At 33.3% G+C, this 16,697-nt stretch overlaps 1 protein-coding gene across 3 annotated transcripts; it reads right to left on the reverse strand.

Annotated features, from left to right (window-relative positions):
• Positions 1-87: 87 nt before the first annotated feature.
• On the reverse strand, positions 88-9,683 carry LOC148629877 (kynurenine/alpha-aminoadipate aminotransferase, mitochondrial-like). Of its 3 annotated transcripts, none has more exons than XM_088558899.1 (7): positions 9,596-9,683; positions 8,860-8,891; positions 7,378-7,450; positions 6,413-6,685; positions 5,599-5,683; positions 3,158-3,848; positions 88-2,895 (listed from the first exon to the last, which is right to left on the reverse strand). In XM_088558899.1, exons 3-5 carry the CDS (start codon positions 7,402-7,404, stop codon positions 5,627-5,629), a joined length of 357 nt encoding a protein of 118 aa, XP_088415025.1. In that variant the 5' UTR covers positions 7,405-7,450; positions 8,860-8,891; positions 9,596-9,683; the 3' UTR covers positions 88-2,895; positions 3,158-3,848; positions 5,599-5,626. The 3 variants fall into 3 exon arrangements, with proteins under 3 accessions (XP_088415025.1, XP_088415035.1, XP_088415038.1); XM_088558909.1 differs by having other exon boundaries at positions 3,158-3,872; XM_088558912.1 differs by lacking the exon at positions 7,378-7,450 and having other exon boundaries at positions 6,413-6,651; positions 9,596-9,642.
• Positions 9,684-16,697: the final 7,014 nt, after the last annotated feature.

Below are 16,697 nucleotides of genomic sequence, written 5' to 3' on the forward strand. Positions count from 1 at the left end.
CACTGAATCACTCACCTGGTTTAGATAGTCACATTTATTTATTATTTATTTTTTTTTTGTAAAAGCGGCCATTTGTTTGTTTCGTACAAAAATTCAACAACAAAAAATACAATACTATCCAGTATTTTCAAAGGAGAAGTTTTTCAAAAGTAATAACATTAAAGAGTAATCAAGGGAACCAAGGTTATAGCGGTAATCAAAAGAATGCAATCCAGGGACAAAGACCATGGAAAACAGACATACACAACAAAGAACATAAAGTAACTTAAATCATACATACAAAGTAAATGAGCAACTCGGACTCCACTAAAAACTGGGAGCATGGAGTAGGTGCACCGGTATCAGTTTTCATGGTGCTAATGGATACACCGTAACGATCCACGAGTTCATGATGACGACCATAAAATGTTTGTAGTGATGACTTCAATCTTGTAGCAACATAACCCTATTCCAGATGCCTATTTGTTAGAATTCTAGCGCAAAACAGAAAGTCTGCGTAGTTTCGGTAAGCTCTGGCATAACGTATGAGTTGTGATATGGACACTCCATACGCAGGTGCTGAAGGGATGTTGCCACTGATGAAAGGAAAGATGACAATTTTGATTGAAAAGTCATCATGTTTGTCGTAAAGTTTATTTAATAGGTTTCCTTTACCATCGATTTCGATTGAGTGTAGGTCAAGATATGAGGCTGACTTTACAGTGTCAGTAGTATCCTTTATATCAAGTTCTTTGGGGTAGATGCAATGTATCAGATCCCCCCAATTAGGATTGTTTAATTATAATACGTCATCTATATAGCGGAAACTGAGATTAAAGGATCTAGCTAAACGATATTCTGTCTTTCGGATGAGATCAGATATTAAGTCAGCCTCATAAGAGTGAATGAATAGGTCAGCAAGTAGAGGAGTACAATTTGTTCCCACTGGAATACCGGCCGTTTGTTAAAAAAACGCGCCCACCACACTGGACAAATATGTTGTCGATAAAAAAATCCAGCATTTTGAAAACATTTTCCTGTGTATATTTGGAAGATGATTTGGAACTATTTCTTACAAAGTATGAGGAATCTCTACCAAAAAACTATATATTTGAATCTAGGTTTACCATCTTTTTTGAAAAACAACGATGTATAATGTTTTAAAGTCGGGATTTTAACTGAGTATGGGGTCTAGAAGTATACAGTGTTGAAAAATCATAGGTTTTAATGCTATTTATTTCAGATAATAGTCTTGAACTGATTGTCTCCAAAAGATCTTTCGAATTTTTCAGGATCCACATTGAAATAATACCACTTGGGGTAACAAGTGTAAAAAAAATCAGCAAAATACTTTTATTGTGTTATGAATTTTGTTCCAATTCAAAATTACATAAACACAAATTTGTAATGCCAAATGAAAAAAACACTTTTATTAACTCCATGTAATATTCCTATCAATTTATGATCGAATACAGATTTATAAATTTCTAATCAAAAGGAATATGGCTAAATGAGATAGTCGAGTATGAGGTGGGGGTACGTGGCTGAGGCTGACAAAAATAAATTTATTGCTGGATACATGACTTGCCAGCGAATGTGTTGAATGATGTCATCAAACTTGAATACAACAGATAGGAGCAAAATTCAGAATGAATTTAAAATAGATCAACGAAAAGGTCATGAAAGTAGTAGATTTCAGCATAGAAACATTATTTGTCTTTCAAAACAATCACTTTTTTATTGTTTTCAAATAGAAGAGGAAGTACGAAAACAGTTATGTAAAATACTCAAAATTAAATCTAATGTATAGATTAATATAATGATGTGAAATAGTTTAAACTGATTGCACATTTATTACATGCCGGTTGTTTTGTATCTAAAATATTGAAAATAACAACCTTAAATAGCTAATTCGAACAATTATCAGTGATCTAGTCCTCTGTATCTGTACGTCTGATCGTTCTTCTGATACAACCTTATAAACGTTTTACAATCACCATCCTTTTATACATTTAAACCATATTTTGTACATGTTTGGTTCATAAAAATGAACAACATTATATAATGTCGTAGGTCAAAGTTCTTCGTCATATATAGTAATGTAATAATAAATTTCTCAGTGGCATGTTAACACACCAGAATTAACATTATCTAAACTTTTCGCCGAACAAATTAAGACTAAAGGAAAATCTTGAAACTAAAAAGTCATGGAGTCTTTAAACGACATTTCCTTTTTCTATAGATAAAAGTACAAAAGTATGAATCTATAAACACAAAATGTTCTGCTTAATAACAATTTTTTTTTGATCAAGTAAATTGTTATCCAACCTGTTCGAGTAGGGGCATTTATTTCTAATTTGACCAAGTTTTTTGGTCACACATGTTTAGACTTAAGAAAAAAACTTTAATCTAGAAAAGTCTAATAGACAAATTACAAAGGCACGAGGTAAATGTTTATACAACATTGAGGGGGCGTTTTCTCTGTTATGCTTTTTTATTGACAAGAAGAAGAATTGTTGATTTAATTTGCTTGAACGTACAATACACACAAAAAGTAATGATCAATGACAACAGCTTTTGATCAAGCACTAGCTGTCATATCCAATCTATTCTCATTGTCGTGATTAAGAAAAAAACGTATCGCATTCATTTTCATAAAACCTGGAATCTATTACTCTCATAATAAACTACTAAAATTAACTCACTAAAGTTGGTTATTAAATTTAATTGGTAAAGCGCTTCCACTTAATTAATACAAAACTACTTCTACTAAATTTGTATAAAAAAGCTTTTACTAAACTTATGCAAAAATGAAAGTAAGTGCATTTACTAAATTTTCTACCATACTATTTACAAAATTGTCCACTATGTTTCAGTAAGATGTTCTTCGACTGTTAATGCTGTTGCTTGAAATGCCTAAAAAACACACCAATATCGTTACGATCGATAAATATGAATATTTATTAAATTCTATTTTCATAAGACTTCCAAAACATATAAACACCACAAATATGTTCGATATAAGTTATATTCATAGTCTGTAATTATTTTATTTTTGACATTTTCCGATTTTGTGATGAATAACTGAAATTATAATATCTATCATAATATACGGTAATGTTACAGTTGTTCTATTTAATAACAAATTTAATCTAGATTTAAGTAGCACTTATTTTACCTTATCACATTTTTCAGGTATACTGTTAGAAAACGCCACTCGGATATATTGACTAGTCGGGTCTTTTTCCAGTGAAAAAATACTCCCAGGTACGACAAATATTTTTTTATTCATCAACATATCGGCAATAGGACCTGAGTCCGGTACTTTAAGTTTAAGACTTTAAGAGTCCGCCTTCTGGTTTATTCCACTCTGCCACATTTGAGTAAGAGAGATCCATTACAATAGTAGAAAGTAAACATTTTATCTTAGATTGCACACCCACATATATAATAGAAAACCCCTTACGATTATCTATGTTTATGTCTGTTTATAGACATTAACAATGCACTGACATGAAACTGATATACGGGTGAGAGGCTTAGAACAGAGCTGCGGAGAAGTGCAAGGCCGTGCCGAGCATTTTCACCGCTTGACACGAATTCGTATATCAAGGTTTTTGTCAAGACAGTGCACTGTCATTCTCTTCATACTGCAACTAGACTGTAAACGAAATATAACGTTTTTAGCAAGAAAAACAACATTTTTGTTCGAAGCGGATGACTGCTCAAATATTTTTAAACTTGTAAACGAGTGGCATCGTGTTCAACCAAGTAAAAAGATAATACCTTTTAGATACTTTTCAGCTGATATAAGACATTCTTCCTTCTTTTGTTCGGTATTTTTTTAAGAATCCATCATAACCCCATTTCTTTAATAAAGCCAAAATAAAGTACTGAAATAACAATCATCTAAGTACATATATTTTAGATGTGAACTTTGCTAAGCAAACTGTTTTAAACAATGGCATACAATTTAATTAAGTCATTCGAAGTTATATATTCGACTTAAAAAACATTATACATCGTTGTTTTTCCAAAAGATGGTACACCTAGATACAAATATATAGTTCGTGGTAGAGATTCCTCATACTTTGTAAGAAATAATTCCAAATCATCTTCTAAATATACAGAGGAAGATGTTTACAAAATGCTGGAATTTTTAATGGACAACATATTTGTCCAGTGTGGTGGACGTGTTTTTCAACAAACGGTCGGCATTCCAATGGGAACAAATTGTGCTCCTTCACTTGCTGACCTATTTCCTTCACTCTTATGAGGCTGACTTTATAGCTGATCTGATCAGAAAGAAAGAATATCGTTTAGCTAGATCCTTCAATCTCAGTTTCCGCTATATAGATGACATATTATCTTTAAACAATCCTAATTTCGGGGATTTGATACATCGCATCTACCCAAAGAACTTGAGATAAAGGATACTACAGACACTGTAAAGTCAGCCTCATATCTTGACCTACACGAAGAAATCGATGGTAATGGAAAACTATTGGCAAAACTTTACGATAAACGTGATGACTTTTCATTCAGAATTGTCAACTTTCCTTTCATCTGTGGCAACATCCCTTCGGCTCCTGCGTATGGAGTGTTCTTACCACAACTCATACGTTATGCCAAAGCTTACCGAAACTACACAGACTTTTTGTATCGCGCTAAAACTCTAACAAATAGGCATCTGGAACAGGGTTATGTTGCTACAAGATTGAAGTCATCACTACAAAAGTTTTATGGTCGCCATCATGAACTCATGGATCGTTGTGGTGTATCCATCAGCACCATGAAAACTGATTTATTCAACGGGTCATAGTTTTCCATTCCTCGTTTGTCTACCCCGGACTTGACTTTTTATGAGCAACTCGGCGGGTGTTTCTAGAAAAGCAGAGGACGCTTATACTACCGGTGCACCTGGTCTATGCTCCCAGTTTTTAGTGGAGTCCGAGTTGCTCATTTGCTTTTGTTACTTTGTATGTATGATTTTAGTAACTTTATGTTCTTTGTTGTGTATGTCTGTTTTCCATGTCTGGTCTTTGTCCCTGGATTACATTCTTTTGATTACCACTATAACCTTGGTTCCCTTGATTACTCTTTCTTTCAATACTTATTTATTTCATTTTAGTTGTTCACATTAATTTAATCTATCCCATCGATCTGTATCGTCTTACTTCTTATCCAAGACACTTGTTTAGGAATTTTCACCATATACAAAAACGAACCCCCTTAAGTATATTAATGACAGTTTTATTGCAGCGTGAATGTGAACATGTGTGAACATATGTGAACATTGTTCACACATGTTCACATTCACGCTGCAATAAAACTGTCATTAATTGACTTTATAAGAGGTTTCCTGTATGTATAGGTATCGTTTGAGGCAGGTCTCCATATATATGTAAAAAAAAAATCCAAACAAGTGCTTATTTTACTAATGGCATGTTTAAAATCAAGTTACCTGTGATAAACCACTTGTACTCTGAACCGAAACTTCAATGCATCGTTTGACCCAGTTATTATACATTTATTATATTAATGTTTTTCGTTAATTATCTGATTGTCTTCTTTCTTTCGAGATATCAGTATGGACAATATCAAATTAAAATCACTTACCCTGCTGAGATTATTTTTGACATCGAATCTAATCTGACGACAATCCTATCAGTGTCCATAGATAACAAAAACTTCGCACGTACGGCTAAACATACAAAATGTGGAAGATGGTGAATGAGATTCTACAGACGTATTCACGTATTAAAAATGAAGAAGTATATGTTTCTACTATATATAAGAGATTATTTCCAACACGTTCAATATTTAGCAAACAATTCCTGATGCTGAGGGTAATATGGCAATTAAATTGGACAAAATTCAAAATGTAGCTATGGTCAATTGATTTTTGAAGATGACCAACCGGTCCATACTTTGGAATTTGACCAAAAGTATCAAAAACTATTTGCTATATTATACTTTTCAAGTTTAACGTTATTTTGTCTGGTTTATTCGTGTGGAGGAAAAGTGAAAAATAGACATAACTGATTATTATGACGTCACATTCTTAATTTGAACGTGAGGTGGTCCATATTATATAGTAATAATAAATGTGTTTTCCATAATTGACTAGCTAAATATCCAAGGTCTGTATTAATGTTCCAAGGGTGGCTGTAATGGTCCGATACAATACCAAGGACTATTACAATAACAAAAAATAATGCACACTATGTATGTTGTTATATAAACCAGGCAAATGTATTAAAAATGTAATCAACTGGTATATATATATATCGACATAGACGCAGTGGGTAACAAATGTATGCACATACAAACTTCGAACAGTGCTTATCGACTACATCATGGAGTCCATCGCTTTAATATCGCTCGACAAATTCACCCCTTAGTTATGGTCTATTTTTATTATCATAAGTACCTTCTTTTTTAGGTAAAAATATGCATCATCCTCTATTATAAGGAACTTGTGTTCTTTTCCTAGTTTATATACCCTCTTCTTCCTTTCCTCGGTCGGTGTTGTTCCCGTGGGGTTTCCACAAGTCGGTACGGTGTTTAAAAAATTTGGTCCATCCTTCCCGGGGTTCTGTATCGCTGAAGGCTTCCAGCGGGAAAGTTTCTCCTCTAGTTTCTCCGGTATGATACCATGTTCGTCGGTCTCTATGGTAAAGACGTTCGGTTTTAAAGGTTTCAACTATAGAAAGTAATATTATGTAAATTTCAAGATTTAACTCATTAAGTAATATAGGCCGCTTAAATCGACCTTAGTTTAATAGAAGACAATTATTGTTTATAATGTTTCGCTCAATTTATATATATTTTTAGTCAGAATCAGTGGGATAGCAGAGGTGAAAAATGTCTTCAAAAAGCGGTTTAATGTACCGAAATATATTACAGTTATTTTTTGTATCATTGTTTTAGGAATTATTCTAGTTTCAAACTAGAATTGTCGTACAAACATGCTGTGATTACACTTTTTAAAAATGCAAATTATTGCGTTTTCCGAAGGCGCACTGTTAACCTTCACAACTTGCTATTGTTAAAACGATTTTTATTATGAACACATTAACATTTTATGTTAATGATCTTTTTGTCTTTCATAGTAAGCATTAAGAATTACATGAAACTGAAATTTTGAATTAACTATTTTTAAGCAGACGTAGACGTAGTTTTGCGGACGGTATTTTTTTTCTCTCCGTTTCTCAACACGCTGTGATACTTTAAGTTGAACAATTGGCAAATATTTTTTTACAGAATGATTCAAATGAGAACTTGTATTTGAACCATTGGGAAAATGACACTTTTAAAAGTTCAATCTTTACAGGAAAATCGATATTTTACAGCACATGCTAGATATTACAAAATGACTTCAGAATGTGTCTTTACCATATTCACTTTCAAACTGCAGGTCATGTCGGACAGCTAAATTTGGCAAATCTTTAGCATGTCTATCAAACTGCTGAGAATAGAATTATTTTCTAGTTTTACTAAAAATTAGCAATTGATTCTTGCATGAGACAGAATATGGGCTGATCTAAGGTAAATATTTCGGATTTTCTGACCAGTTAAGCGAAGTAAATCATACAAAAATAATACATTTTTTTCCTTAAAAAATCATAATTTCCATTCGATCCATATTTCTGATCGTGTTTGTGTGAGTATGTGTGTGTGTGTGTGTGTGTGTGTGTGTGTGTGTGTGTGTGTGTGTGTAAATTTTGACAGATCTTCATCTGTCCATTGTTTTTTAGTCAACCACAAATTGTCTTTTGTCGCAGAGTAATCAAGGGAACCAAGGTTATAGCGGTAATCAAAAGAATGCAATCCAGGGTCAAAGACCAGACATGGAAAACAGACATATACAACAAAGAACATAGAGTAACTAACATCACACATACAAAACATCAAAAGCAAATGACCAACTCGGACTCCACTAAAAACTGGGAGCATGGAGTAGGTGCACCGGTAGGGTAAGCGTCCTCTGCTTTTCTAGAAACACCCGCCGAGTTGCTCATAATAAGTCAAGTCCGGGGTAGACAAAAGAGGAAAGGAAAACTATGACACGTTGAACAAATCAGTTTTCATGGCGCAGATGGATACACCGTAATGATCCACGAGTTCATGATGACGACCATAAAACGTTTGTAGTGATGACTTCAATCTTGTAGCAACATAACCCTGTTCCAGATGCCTATTTGTTAGAATTCTAGCGCGGTAGAAAATGTCTGCGTAGTTTCGGCAAGCTCTGGCATGATATGGACACTCCATACGCAGGTGCTGAAGGGATGTTGCCACTGATGAAAGGAAAGATGACAATTTTGATTGAAAAGTCATCATGTTTGTCGTAAAGTTTGTTTAATAGGTTTCCTTTACCATCGATTTCGATTGAGTGTAGGTCAAGATATGAGGCTGACTTTACAGTGTCTGTAGTATCCTTTATATCAAGTTCTTTGGGGTAGGTGCGATGTATCAGATCCCCCAAATTAGGATTGTTTAAATATAATACGTCATCTATATAGCGGAAACTGAGATTAAAGGATCTAGCTAAACGATATTCTGTCTTTCGGATGAGATCAGATATTAAGTCAGCCTCATAAGAGTGAATGAATAGGTCAGCAAGTAGAGGAGTACAATTTGTTCCCACTGGAATACCGGCCGTTTGTTAAAAAAACGCGTCCACCACACTGGACAAATATGTTGTCGATTAAAAATTCCAGCATTTTGTAAACATCTTCATCTGTGATTTGGAATCATTTCTTACAAAGTATGAGGAATCTACCAAGAACTATATATTTATCTAGGTGCAATAATTGGTACTGTTCAACACGGAATGTGCTGTCTGTCTGCGATACTATACTAGAAATATCTTACGGTTGCCACTGCTCCGGCATAGGTGGGTGATTCTACCAAAAGGAAGTCATCTTTAGAAATCATGTTCTCGAATATCTTGGTATTGTAAATAAGATTTTAAATAATGATGGAAAACAGTCAGAAAAGGCAAATAAAAAAAGCAACTACATTAAATATTTTATATATTATATGTGTACATCCCTACCGTCAGGAATTACCACTTTTAATGTCCTTATCGATCGTACAACAAGATTGATTATACACATTCACAAAAAATAGATTATACACATTCAAAAGATAGACTACATACATAAAAAAACATAGATTATACACAGTAAAAACAGATTTAGACAAATTCAAAACACGCATTGAATGTGTTCCTCGAAATTTGCTTTCACTATCGAAATAGAATTGACTTCTGTGACTAAAGAATGAACATCGTAGGTTTTCGATGAAAATTGATATCTATGCATTCTTTTTGAGCAACCCAGATCGATTATACACAATTAAAATGACGATTATGCATTTCAAATAAATAAATATAGAAACGGGAGGTGAATTAGAACTGAATGATTTTTTACTTAATTTGTATGTAAATTGCGCTGAATAAGGAAACAACAAATGCATTTTAGATTGTTTACTTATTGTAACTGCATTTATCAGTATAAAAAATCCTGCTTTCAGGAATTCAGCGATAAGCACATTAGTTCTCGAACTGCCGGGTTAAAGAAAGTCCATTATGATTAATAAATCTTACCAGAGCTAAACCATGCTGAGATCCACTTATAATACACAAGTCCATTATACCAGGATGTTGATGGTTATTATAAGTTGGAGGGTTGTGTACTTGTCTCTGTAGGTCACAGAACCAATCTAGAAGTTCTTTTTTTCTGAACAAATAGTTGATATTGTATATAAAAACGCATGGTAAACCATTTTTTAAATAATCTTTCTTTTTCAAGTTTGTTTGTCATTGTCTTTGATATATAATTTTATTCACTATGTTTTTTGTTTTCGATTCAATACTATTTGGTTATAAAAAGGGTATGTTCAGGAAATTAAAGATTTTTAAATAAATTTTAAAAATGCTTATATATGCCTTAAAAACAAAGCATCATTGCTATTCATGCAATTAAGTTGAAGATGAAAAATTGAGCAAAATTAGACAATTTAGCCAAATTGTGATGAAATATTTCATGTGATTTTTTTCTGTACAAAATAAATGTCCAAAGTCAGGAATTTCTAGCCTTTGTATGTTCACTTCCAATTTACTTTTGTATCACTGGAGTATAATGAGGCGGCTATTTCAATGTACCTGTATATAATGTTGTTTGGGGCAAGCTGTAGCCTGCCCTGTTGTATGAGGGTTTTCCCGTCATTCATTGAAAACACATGGGTGGCCTTAAGAAGACACTTTTCATCCCAGTTGGGTTTTTGTCTCTATGACATATTCACCATACCCATTCTCGTAATTAATAGGAAATTCCAGATAGTAGAAATTTCTACTTGATACGGGGTAGTAGGCCAGTGACACCTGTCTTAACCGAACACTGAATAATTCAAAAACCCTAAACTCGACACTGCTTTACTATCTCAGTAAATCAATATGAAATTGAACCGACCACTTTCTATACCAAACCAATTTTAAAGTCCAAAGGATGTTCGATATAGGCAAGTTTAACTGTAGAACAATTAAGGACTTAGTGGAGGGTTTAAGGGAAAGGTTCTTGGGACTAAAGCCCTCTTTTGATGAAAAATATAAAATTTGCGGGAAAATGAAGGGTAATAACAAAATTACCGAACTGATACTCATTATTGTTTGTTATTTTGTATTCTTTAGATATTGTGCTATTCGAGTTTTTCTCATTTGCTTTTGTTACTTTGTATGCATGATTTTAGTTACTTTACGTAATTTGTTGTGTATGTCGGTTTTCCGTATCTGGTCTTTGTCCCTGAATCGGGCAACCTTTATTCTTTTGATTACTGCTATAACATTGGTTCCCTTGATTACTCTTTCTAGTCATTTTCTATTATCAATTACGTGGGACATAGAATACCTTCTCTACAGGTAAGATAAATAATACAAAACACTTATTGAAGTTGAAGAGGACAAAAGTCCATACTTTTTGACATTAAACATTGATTTTCTAATATCAAAAAGCAAAAGCCATCATGGAAAATTGGAGAAAACAGAACTTTCAGCATCTTAGAAAAAGATTTGATTTAAACTTTTGTAATACAGCGGTTTACATGTATTTCGAATATAAGAGTTTTCAATTAAATTAATCTCACAGAGCCAGAGAAAGAAATATTCAACTACAGTGAGAGTGAAAATCAGATAGAGTTTAAAGAAAAACACTGAAACCCGAAAGACGGTGGACTAAACATAATAAATATTCAAAGGTATTTTCATGCTTTAAGGTATGCTAAAGTCAAAATCTAGGACACGAGTTGTCAAGATATTGTAAAGGTTGCCCGATTAACATTTATTTGCCTTTCACCTGAAATTTTACTGTTATGGGGGCAAGCGATTGTTCGCCGTTTTTTTTCTGGAATTTTTAGCATGGCAGTCGTTTTTGTGGTTTTTGGCACGTGTCCGTGATCCTCACTTAAACTGTCTTACTATTACATAGGTGTTCAACCACTTCTTATTTTTCTAAAAGTAGACATTCAGTCGTACATCATTTTTTTTCGTTTGCTGTTGAAGGAAGCATGTTACTTCCGGTGTGTAGTTCTATGCGCACGTGCGCACACCTACATATGCAAATTTTGTACTTTTATGACCTGACATGATCTTGTTTTGGGAATGTCCCATAGAGTATTAATATACCGAAGTTGTAACGAGTTTTTCTTGCTATTTTTACATTAAACTGCTGTTGCTTTTATTGAAATAGACTTATAGAACATTTATATGTTCCGTGAGCACATTATTTACGAGAAATAGTCATAATTTTAGGTATCGGGGATTATTTTCCGATGTGAATCCAGCGTCCCAATGGTTGCTAGACGTTACTTCGAGTTTTTAGAGGTATAAAAACTTTTTTTCGACGATTTCCCAAGGTTGCTAGTTTATTTATCCAGAGATGACTTTGGAGTTAGCCTAAAGTAATTATGATTTAATGAAATTTTATTATTGAAATGCACTTATAGTGCATATTTTGTAGTTATTTCTACACAGTCTTGTGATTTTCCAAGGCTTGTACCTACATTCTAGGGGTTTTGGCATAATGTCTGACAATTTGAACCATGTATCTCTCGTTTCTTGTCAAGTTTAAACTTTTTTTATTTATTGATTGATCTGAATTGTTGAGTAGTTTTCTACTTATGAGATCTTCTATTTATTGCTGTGCAGGACCCTAAAGATTTAAAAATAACGATTATGTTTGCCTAGCCGATTTTTTTTCATAGCAGACCCTGGTTTAGTTGGACATAGGGATATTCATGAATTCAGTGTCTTTCCTGAAATCAGAGACAGTTATGACCTTATACAATCTTTTGCTAAGAATATCTCAGATTATGTATGGCCTGTTTATCTGTGCAGTAATTGTGAAGTAATTGAACACATTCATATTTTGTTAGATAGGGATAAATTAAGGGATCAGGAGTTTCAGAAATCCTGTGTTTTATTTAATATAGAATATAATAAAGTAGACATTCAGTGATTAATTGATACTGATTTCCTTCATTAGTAGTTCTGTAAAGTCCTTAAAATTACACTACACTACACTACAAGTCCACAACTTTCTCGTGAGATTCTAGACCCTTTTGTGTAGTCCACAAAAGAGACTAGTAGATTGCTAGACAGTGCAGTTGAAATAGATGGCCTGTTGGCATCCTTTCAATTACCTCTTGGGCTTGGTTTATGGTCCAATTCTACCTTTTAATGGAGAGTTCATCCTCCATTGATTGTTGACCAGTCAACCAGACCAAGAAATCCACAGACACGTTATTGAAACTGATTTTCCGTTAATATTTAGAATTACCGTTCTATATAGGAATAAACTGGCCTGGAATGACCCATATACAAAAAAAACTAAATAAATTAGACATTCTAGATTATTTTAGTAAATAATCTTGTTTTCACTGTGTGATCACACTTGTAACTGTTGCCTGGCGATATTAGTGATACTAGAAACAAGTGCACCATACCCTGACCGCTACAATATTTTTGTCAAGATGTTAAGAATGCAATTATTATGTTCCCGAAAACTTTGCTTATTTCTTCTTCTAAAGATATGTATAGTTCCTTCTTTCACAAGCCATGTTTCTACAGCAATATTGTGCTAACAGAAGAAACATCAAGCAGATTATTGTTGGGAAATACACATATGCTGTTTGCCTAAATAGTTTGTACAGTGAAAGAGTAATCAAGGGAACCAAGGTTATAGCGGTAATCAAAAGAATGTAATCCAGAGACAAAGACCAGACATGGAAAACAGACATACACAACAAAGAACATAAAGTAACTAAAATCATACATACAAAGTAACAAAAGTAAATGAGCAATTCGCACTAAAAACTGGGAGCATGTAACAGGTGCACCGGTAGGGTAAGCGTCCTCTGCTTTTCTAGAAACACCCGCCGAGTTGTTCATAAAAAGTCAAGTCCGGGTTAGACTTATTGAAAGCTGGCAATAATTTGTGACAAATAACCAGATTAAAATTTTGGTATTTGATGCTTATCAGTATTGGTATTTGGCTAGATCATGGCATACAAAATCTCAATTCACCTAAATTTTAAAAAATGGCCAATTTTTCAAGAAAATTAATGTTACTTGCGTTGCATAATACATTTAGAAACAGGACTATATGAACTTCAGACTTCATATCTTGTTTATAACAACTGTATATTTATTCTAAAACATGTATATAAAGTTATAAAACATTTTTTCCCCAAGTTTGACTTGGCTTGTGTGTCAAATACATATGAATATTTCATTAAGGAATGTCCTAGATATTGACTTGTTACATATTTTCTGTTACATGAAAATAAAATGGGCCAGTATATTTTGAAAACTGTGCCGTGATATCCAAGCATTTTTAAATGAATTTTGACCTGATCTGTTAGTTTTTAAAATAATTTTGACCTGATCTATAAGTTTTTGAAATGAATTTCGACCTGATCTATTAGTTTTTAAAAATGAATTTAGACACAAATAGGTTGCAATTGCTTTCTGTACTTAGCGAAATACTTACCTTTTATAGAAACATTATTGAATGTAAGGTAAAAATGACTACCAGTGAAGCTCTCTCGGACTTCACAAAAAAATGGAAACAAATTGTGGGAGTATACAAACTGATTTAGCTCTAAAATAAATATGAACATTTGGATAAAAAGTGGTCTCACTTACTTGAAAGATATACTAGACAAAAACGGAACAATTAACGAAAAACAACATATTTGACAAATTAAAAGATAAACAAAACTGGATTGCAGACTTAGATATTATAAAGAGAGCAATTCCACCCCCTTTGCTGTCTAAGCTAAAGATCAAAAACTCGAGTAAAACACAGGTATGCATCAAAAGAGAAAACAAAATAATCTAAAAAAAAACTAGAATTTATTCATGCATAAAAAATCTCATTAACTGATAGTGAGATAAATATTGATAAGCAGTATTATACGAAACAGAGAAAAACTTAAAAACTGGAAGATAGGGAATACAGCAGAGTGCAAACATTCAAATGTTTAGAAGACTACCAACATTTTTTCATAGCTTTTACAAAAGAATTTCAAAATCGAACAAACAAAAGTTCATTGTGATAAAAAAGAATGTCAAAAATCTAAATGTCGTGTTTGTTAGTATTTGTTATCTTATATATAAAGCATTTCATGTTTCTGAACACAGAACAAAAAAGGTGAATATAAGATTTGAATGTTTACTATTTAAATATCCTATCGCAAATCTCAAACCTATTTATTTATCGTTCCCATGCATCACTACAAGCTTAGTTCCAAACGATGGGTAACCTTCAGATATATAACGTTTAAAAATTGAATAATGTCTATGTTTTTACTGCTTTTGTTTTATGGGGTAAATTTCTAATTCAAATTTGGAAAAGAGCATTCTACACAAACGAAACAGTGATAATGAAAAACGAGCAGGTTTCAGGGGCAATAACTCCTAAATCAGGCGAAAATTCACTTTGAAAATTTTGACATAGGTCCTTCCCCTGATGGTAAATAATATTACCCTCCATCAAATTTTTGCTACATTAAATGATTTTTGATTTATTTGCACAAAAAACTGTATTTTGACCCTTATGTTCTTTTTTAGTAACAGCAGTGATGTTTTGTCACAGATCAAAAAGCCAAATGGTCATTTTGTGAAGGATACCCTAAGAAACAATCATACCAACATTTTGAGTTCTGTACAGTAGTTTTTACCAGAAGTTTTTTGAAAGTAATAACATCAAAAGCAGCTAAAAAGCGTTCAAAAAGGGCAATAATTCCAAAAGGGTCAACAGATTTTCACCAAAATAAGACCACAGAAAGATTTTATTATGCTGAGCACTTTCACACCATGACAGAATTTGGTTTAACCTAACGGTTTTTGAGATATATGCAAAAAACTTCTGTCTGACCCCTAAGTTCTAAACTGATGGTTGCCACATATTATAACGGATTAAAAATCTGAACGGTCTTTTTGTGAAGAATACTGTAAGGAACAATGCTCAGTTTCATCTAAATCCATGCAGTAGTCGCAGAGAGAATATGAACTGTTAACGACGACAACAGACCACGACGTCGACGGCAGCCAAGTCCTACGGCCAGGTGAGCTTAAAAGAATTGCCTGAAGGGTGTCGGACTTGTAAGGAGCAGAATCTGTTCAATTGATCAACAGATCTCTCCCTAAATAGCCTAGCCTAACAATTAATCAATCAATCGAGCAAGCAATCAATCGGGTTTACTCTCACAATGTAAATGATATTTTATGAGATTTTTTTAGTTTTCAAGGTAAAAAGATTTATTTATAGCCTTCAGTGTTATAAATGATATGTGAATTATGTGAAGCTTTCCTGGAATTTCCGATTTCGTTCAAATAACTTCTGTAGTCCATGGTAGATAGAACCAGACAGAACACTGATGCTTTATGATCGTTCATTACTTTGAATACGTTAAATCGGTAATTTGTTCCTGTTAGCTTGATTTAATATTATAATATTATTCATGAACTGATAGGGCATGATGATGTGGCTATGTGAAGTCATTTGACATCGAATGATGTAGTATGTAAGGAAATGATAGAACTTAAATACACAAATATATATAACAATATTTTACTTCGTAGAAAACAATATCAAATCAAATTTGATCGTGTATCAGTTTGCACAGTGAGAACTGATTTGTTATACGTGTCATAGTTATCCTTTCATCTTTCGTCTATCCTGGACTTTACTTTTTATGAGCAACTTGGCGGCTGTTTCTAGAAAAGAAGAGGTCGCTTAACCTACCGGTGAACTTGGCCCATGCTCCCAGTAGATGAGTCCAAGTTGCTCATTTACTCTGTTACTTTGCAATTTCATTTTAGAAGTTAATGCTTGGTTGAAAAATACACAGTTTCTTTTAAAACAATGAATAATGATTGTTTTTCTTGTAAGTTGTTCTTTGTGCTGTTGTAACCGCTGATTTACCGATTATGACAGTAGCATGCAAATTCTTTTTCATCACCACAGGTACATTCACGCCGCAATGGCAGAGGGAGGTTTAGCGCGTAGTAAAACCTAGATTTAACCCACCATTTCGTTTGAAATGTCCGTACCAAGTCAGAACCATTGCGGTACCAGCTGCTCCGATGGTGTAATATCTGATTTGCCAGATTTATTTTGGACTTGACTTGATTATGAATCGAGTTAGTG

Source organism: Perna viridis, chromosome 1 (assembly GCF_037379345.1).
Source record: "Perna viridis isolate PV_CMFRI_1.1 ecotype Kerala chromosome 1, ASM3737934v1, whole genome shotgun sequence".
Taxonomy (NCBI): domain Eukaryota; kingdom Metazoa; phylum Mollusca; class Bivalvia; order Mytilida; family Mytilidae; genus Perna; species Perna viridis.

Coding starts and splice junctions, on each gene's coding strand:
- LOC148629877 (XM_088558899.1), bottom strand. CDS start 7,404: ATGACCTGCAGTTTGAAAGTGAATATG. Junction 6,686..7,377: donor GCAGTTTGAAAGTGAATATG/GTAAAGACACAT, acceptor TACTTTCTATAG/TTGAAACCTTTAAAACCGAA. Junction 5,684..6,412: donor ATTTTTACCTAAAAAAGAAG/GTACTTATGATA, acceptor TTGTATGTTTAG/CCGTACGTGCGAAGTTTTTG.